Source organism: Gadus morhua, chromosome 3 (assembly GCF_902167405.1).
Source record: "Gadus morhua chromosome 3, gadMor3.0, whole genome shotgun sequence".
Classification (NCBI taxonomy): domain Eukaryota; kingdom Metazoa; phylum Chordata; class Actinopteri; order Gadiformes; family Gadidae; genus Gadus; species Gadus morhua.
In genome coordinates, this window is record NC_044050.1 from 16,292,427 (window position 1) to 16,298,010 (window position 5,584).

Below are 5,584 nucleotides of genomic sequence, written 5' to 3' on the forward strand. Positions count from 1 at the left end.
GTATTCTTCTTCGTCTTGGTCCTCTTGTTCTTCTTCTTCTTGTTCTTGTTCTTGTTCTTCTTCTTCTTCTTCTTCTTCTTCTTCTTCTTCTTCTTCTTCTTCTTCTTCTTCTTCTTCTTCTTCTTCTTCTTCTTCCTCTTCTTCTCATTATTTTTCTTCTTCATCCTCCTTTTCTTCTTCTCCTGTTTATACTGCCTTTCCTCCTCTTGGGACCCTGCCCTGTCCGACGGCTGTAAGCCACTTCAATGCATTGCATTGACGAGAACACAAACCAAGTAGAAAGCTAACGGTGGCGGAGGGCGCACTAGATGGTGTGTTGTTATTCTGGTGTCAGTCCGCATCAGAGGGATTCACGTATATGGAGTCATAAGCCTTTATCCTCCTGTCCTAACGTCTCCAGACTGGGGTCGGGTGATGTTTCTGTGCGAGACTAGACGACTAAACGTCTGCTTGTTTCAACTACAACCACCCTCGAGAGCCATGGAAGACTCAATCCCCTCTGGGCTGGGCTCAGTGGAAATCCGCATGATGCTAGACCATTCCGAGGAGGGACTTTTGTTTTGAAATGCTTCATTTTAGATGCTTTTAATTTCGAATTTGGATAACAATTGAAGTGTTGAAAGTCAGTCATTTGTTGGGGACTTTGTTCATCGAGGCTTCACTGATTACCATCAACATAATTGTGGTAATATTCTGTTTATTTATTTGTGTCGTGCAGTCCTTAAAGCTCTTTGTGCATATGGATTTTCTTATTTTATTGGCCATTGCGCACATTGTGTCCCTGCAGGAACCTCCTGAGAAACGGGACCACAACCCAAATGTTTGATTATCGTAATGTGGTGTTTATTGGAGATTTGAGTCTGCAGAGATGCAAAACGAAACGATTACTTTTTCATCCCTGTAACAATAACAATACCAACACAGCTGGTTACCCCAATAACAAGCAATACTCAATCTCCTGGAGCATGAGAGAACCTCACAGGGATTTCCTCACATTACCGCGATACCACAAAGGCTCTGTGCGCTCTATTGTCTGGAGTCTGAGAGCCGTTTTGTCTCTTAACATCCATAACAATGCGAAAGACACGTTTGACCTCCACAGCCTGTTTTGCTTTGCTCTTCATTTCATTTGAACTCTTCATAAGAAACCATAAAGAAGCAGATGAGGGAGGAGAGAGTGAGGGGAGAGGCGACTAAAACTAAAACTGAACCAGACTACCACCACTTCTCCAGGTTGTTAAAGGGGATCTAGCCCTCTGGGATCAAGCCCCTGCCCTCTGAAGGGTACACCCTCCTTAAGTGTTCTGGGGGGGGGGGTCTTACCGGCCCCCAGGGGCCACTATTCCCAGAGCTGGCCTCTCTCTCGCGCACTCTCTTTTGTGAAGGGGGACACACATTAACGTTAAATACTAACAAAGGGGCTACCAGAAGAATGTTCCTCTCTATCTCTCTCTCTGCCTCTGTCTACGTGATGTATTTCTATCTTCTACCCGTTCAGGTGCTTCAGTGTAGCAGTCTACGTGATGTATTTCTATCTTCTACCCGTTCAGGTGCTTCAGTGTAGCAGTTCACGTGATGTATTTCTATCTTCTACCCGTTCAGGCGTATCAGTGTAGCAGTCTATGTGATGTATTTCTATCTTCTACCCGTTCAGGTGTATCAGTGCAGCAGTCTATGTGATGTATTTCTATCTTCTACCCGTTCAGGTGTATCAGTGTAGCAGTCTATGTGATGTATCTTCTACCCGTTCAGGTGTATCAGTGTAGCAGTCTATGTGATGTATTTCTATCTTCTACCCGTTCAGGTGTATCAGTGTAGCAGTCTATGTGATGTATTTCTATCTTCTACCCGTTCAGGCGTATCCGTGCAGCAGTGACAAGGAGTGCAGCCTGGGCAGCTACTGCCAGAGCCCCCAGCAGGCCCCCTCCAGATGCCTCACCTGCCGCAGGAGGAAAAAGCGTTGCCATAGAGACGCCATGTGTTGCCCCGGAAACCGCTGCAGCAGCTGTAAGCAGAACTTTAGACAACTTTGCCTTCAAGTTGGACTATTATAGTCCATGGGGACACATACACAAATGCGGTTTTAGTGTGTATGCGTGGTAAAAGTTATAAAAACAAAATGGCAGGGATTTTGGCAGGATGCTATGATACTACGACATAAATCAGGAGTCGACAGCTTGAAAATGTTTTATATTCAGTGGGACAAGCTTTAAATCCATCAGGATTTAAGTTCCGCTGGAAGTACACACATGTAGCCCAGGCGTTTATCTGCCATTACTTCATTTATCTTTATTGTACATTGAGGCAGTACATGTCAAAACAATTATACAAAAATGTGACAATATCGAGAAATATCTGTCAAAAATGTATTCCAACAATGCCTCATGAATAACCGCCACCAATACAAACAGTTCCATCGGTACGAGAGATGAACACGATAAACTACGGGGCTACGAAGGGCTGGAACAAGGGATGTAAAACCCTGATAAAAGGTAATCGTTCTCTAACTTCTTCTCCCGTCCCACAGACATCTGCGTCCCCGTCTCGGAGAGCGTGCTGTCCCAGCACATCTCGCCCCTGGGCGACCACAATAAGCTCTCCACCAAGGAGCACGGCTGGAGGAGGAACGGGAAGACGAACGGGAAGACGAATGGGAAGACACAGCCCAAGCATTCCCTCAAAGGTAACGCGCATCTGCTTATAGGACGCCTTGTACACACACGCACACTCACACACGTACACCGACAGACACACACAGACATACACACACACACACACACACACACACACACACACAGATAACACACACAAACACACATGTGTGCGCCCGCTGCAGAGCGACAGCGAGAGCGAGAGCGAGAGAGAGAGAGAGAGAGAGAGAGAGAGAGAGAGAGAGAGAGAGAGAGAGAGAGAGAGAGAGAGAGAGAGAGAGAGCGAAATGTCCCTCAAAACACAAACACGCACACACGCCAGCGCTGTTCTCGTCTCTTCTCCCTCATTCCTTCCGCGGTGCGACTGCGGTCTCTCCGAGTGGCTGAATGCATTTACATTCTGTTAGCCGCTGACAGCGGCTAACAGAATGTAAATGCATTCAGCCATCCGAGTGTCCCCACAAAGCCTCCCGAGGACGCCAGGTCTGCTCACTCTTTTGGCGTAATTACTCCTCTGCAACGGCCCCCACAAGGCCCCCCCCCCCCCCCCTTCCCCCCCCCCCCCCCCCCGAAAACCCACAGCCCTGTATGGGCCCTGTGGGAGAAACCACAGTAACACTGCTGTAATTGAGGCACCTACTACTACTACGTGCAACACTAGCACACACAGACAGACAGGGGCACATATGCACCCCCCCCCCCCCCCCCCCCCCCCCCCACACACACACACACACACACACACACACACACAATAACAAGCGTACGCATATGTGCATGCACGCACACAAACACAAACACACGCGCACGCAGAAGTGAATACATGCACACTAATAAACACACTCAAAAACACACACAGATCAGACATGCTTGCTAACTGACACACACACACACACACACACACACACACCCTGGTTGACAGGGGCACTGTGAGAGAAGCCACAGAATGTGGGTTTGGCATGGGAAAGGCGTGATAATATCCCCCCCCCCCCACCCCCCACCGCCCCGGCTCTGGTTTCACCTGACTCATGTAAACGTAGGGGTCTATGGTCTAACCAGAGCTCATTTCAGGCTCTAAAATGGCTCCGTAGTAAGTACACTGTTAGGGCCTCAGAAGGAGAGCATCACTGAAGTCAGTGGTTTGCCACTGGTGCCAAGTTGTAAGCATTAATAATGTTCTTACTGTCCCATTGTCATCTGTTTGTTTATAATGGGTAGGTGTGATAGATCCCTGCATATTCCATAATATCAGTTGCTGAGGGGTAAAAATTGACCCCAGGGCAAAAAAAACTGACGAAAGACAAACACAGCAGTGACTAAAGCGTGCAACCAGAATATGAGGAGGAAATGGAGAAGCACACCGACAGGGAAATGCGTCAGTGGGTTGGTGTTTTTCGGTGGAGCCTCATGCATAAGGCCCTAGAAAGTGTGATTAAACAGCACTGTCTCTTGTTCTGACACATCTGGTGGGAAGTGGGATGACTGGGTAACAAAAGCCGCATATGGGTTCCCTTAAACTAACAACAATAAACAACGAAGACAATAAGAAACCTGTGCTGCTGCTCTTCCCAATTACACCATCAAACGGTCAGGGTTCAACATGAGTAAAAGGTTGCCTGTGTTTGTTTGCAATGGCAACATGATTCATAATTATTATCATTGTGGCTCACTGTGCCTTTGAGTTGAACTGAAACGGTTTATCTTTGTATTGAACTTTGCGTTCCATTAGCTCTCATGACTCACTCTGTTCTTGTGAGTTCTTGAAAATATTGTGTTATTTCAACATATCTTGTCCTGAAATCCTGTTACACAGATTTTCCAAAATATACTCATACTATATTCACCAGAATCAAAAGCCATCGCTAAAGCATTCAATTCCAAATAACCGAGCGGGTGGCTGATTTCACTCACCTAAGGTCATTTAGACATTCACATTGCGACCATGCAATACATTCATTCACACACACATATAACATACACGTATAATCCAGTACACATAGAACACGTGTATTCATATGGATCTATCTCTCCCCACCAGGCCACGAGGGCGACCCCTGCCTGCGCTCGGCCGACTGCTCCGAGGGCTTCTGCTGCGCACGCCACTTCTGGACCAAGATCTGCAAGCCTGTGCTGCGGCAGGGCGAGGTGTGCACCAAGCTCCGCAAGAAGGGCTCCCACGGCCTGGAGATCTTCCAGCGCTGCGACTGCGCCAAGGGACTCTCCTGCAAGGTGTGGAGGGACGCCACGTCCTCCTCCAAGTCCCGCCTGCACATGTGCCAGAAGGTCTGAAGAAGGAGGGAGGGGGGGGGAGAGGGGGGAGTGAGGAGTGAGGAGCAAGGGGTGGCGAAGGGGAAGGAGGTGGGGGTGGAGGTGAAGGTTATATCCGGCGTTCTCGTCCTCTTCCTCCTCCTCCTCATTCTCCTCCTCCTCCTTCCTCTCCATCTGCCCCCGGGCGTTGGAGGAAGTTCTCCTGCTATGTGTCGGTTCTTTTTTTTGCGTGAGGGGGGGGGGAAGAAAGAAAGAAAAGAAGAGAAGAAAGAGAAGAGGAGAACAAAGAGACTAGAGACAATTTAAAACAGAAGTCTTCTTGTCTCCTTCTCCTTGTGGGCCAGGAATGTTCCTCCACAGGTGAAGTGTGTGTGCGATGTATGGTTTTCATCGGGCAACCTCATTTCGCAGACATCATACTCTATCACACATGCTCACATACATACACACACACACACACACACACACACACACACACACACACACACACACACACACACACACACACACACACACACACACACACACACACACACACACACACACACACACTGACAAACACTCTTTATCGCGCTCCGAGTTGCTCGACTGCATCACTTTGGCCCAGGTCTCTCTCACTCTCCACCTGCAACACATATCCACTGGGCCGTCCAGGGAGCTACGTGGCC

General features: G+C 48.3%; 1 protein-coding gene across 1 annotated transcript in view; it reads left to right on the forward strand.

The window, feature by feature from the left end:
• Positions 1-4,976, forward strand: part of dkk2 (dickkopf WNT signaling pathway inhibitor 2) — a 13,096-nt gene extending 8,120 nt beyond the window's left edge. The window contains exons 2-4 of the mRNA XM_030352638.1: positions 1,857-2,007; positions 2,528-2,683; positions 4,687-4,976. Coding sequence (XP_030208498.1) covers positions 1,857-2,007; positions 2,528-2,683; positions 4,687-4,937 — 558 coding nt within the window. The 3' untranslated portion in view covers positions 4,938-4,976. The remainder of the gene's footprint in view (positions 1-1,856; positions 2,008-2,527; positions 2,684-4,686) is intronic.
• The last annotated feature ends 608 nt before the right edge of the window (positions 4,977-5,584 follow it).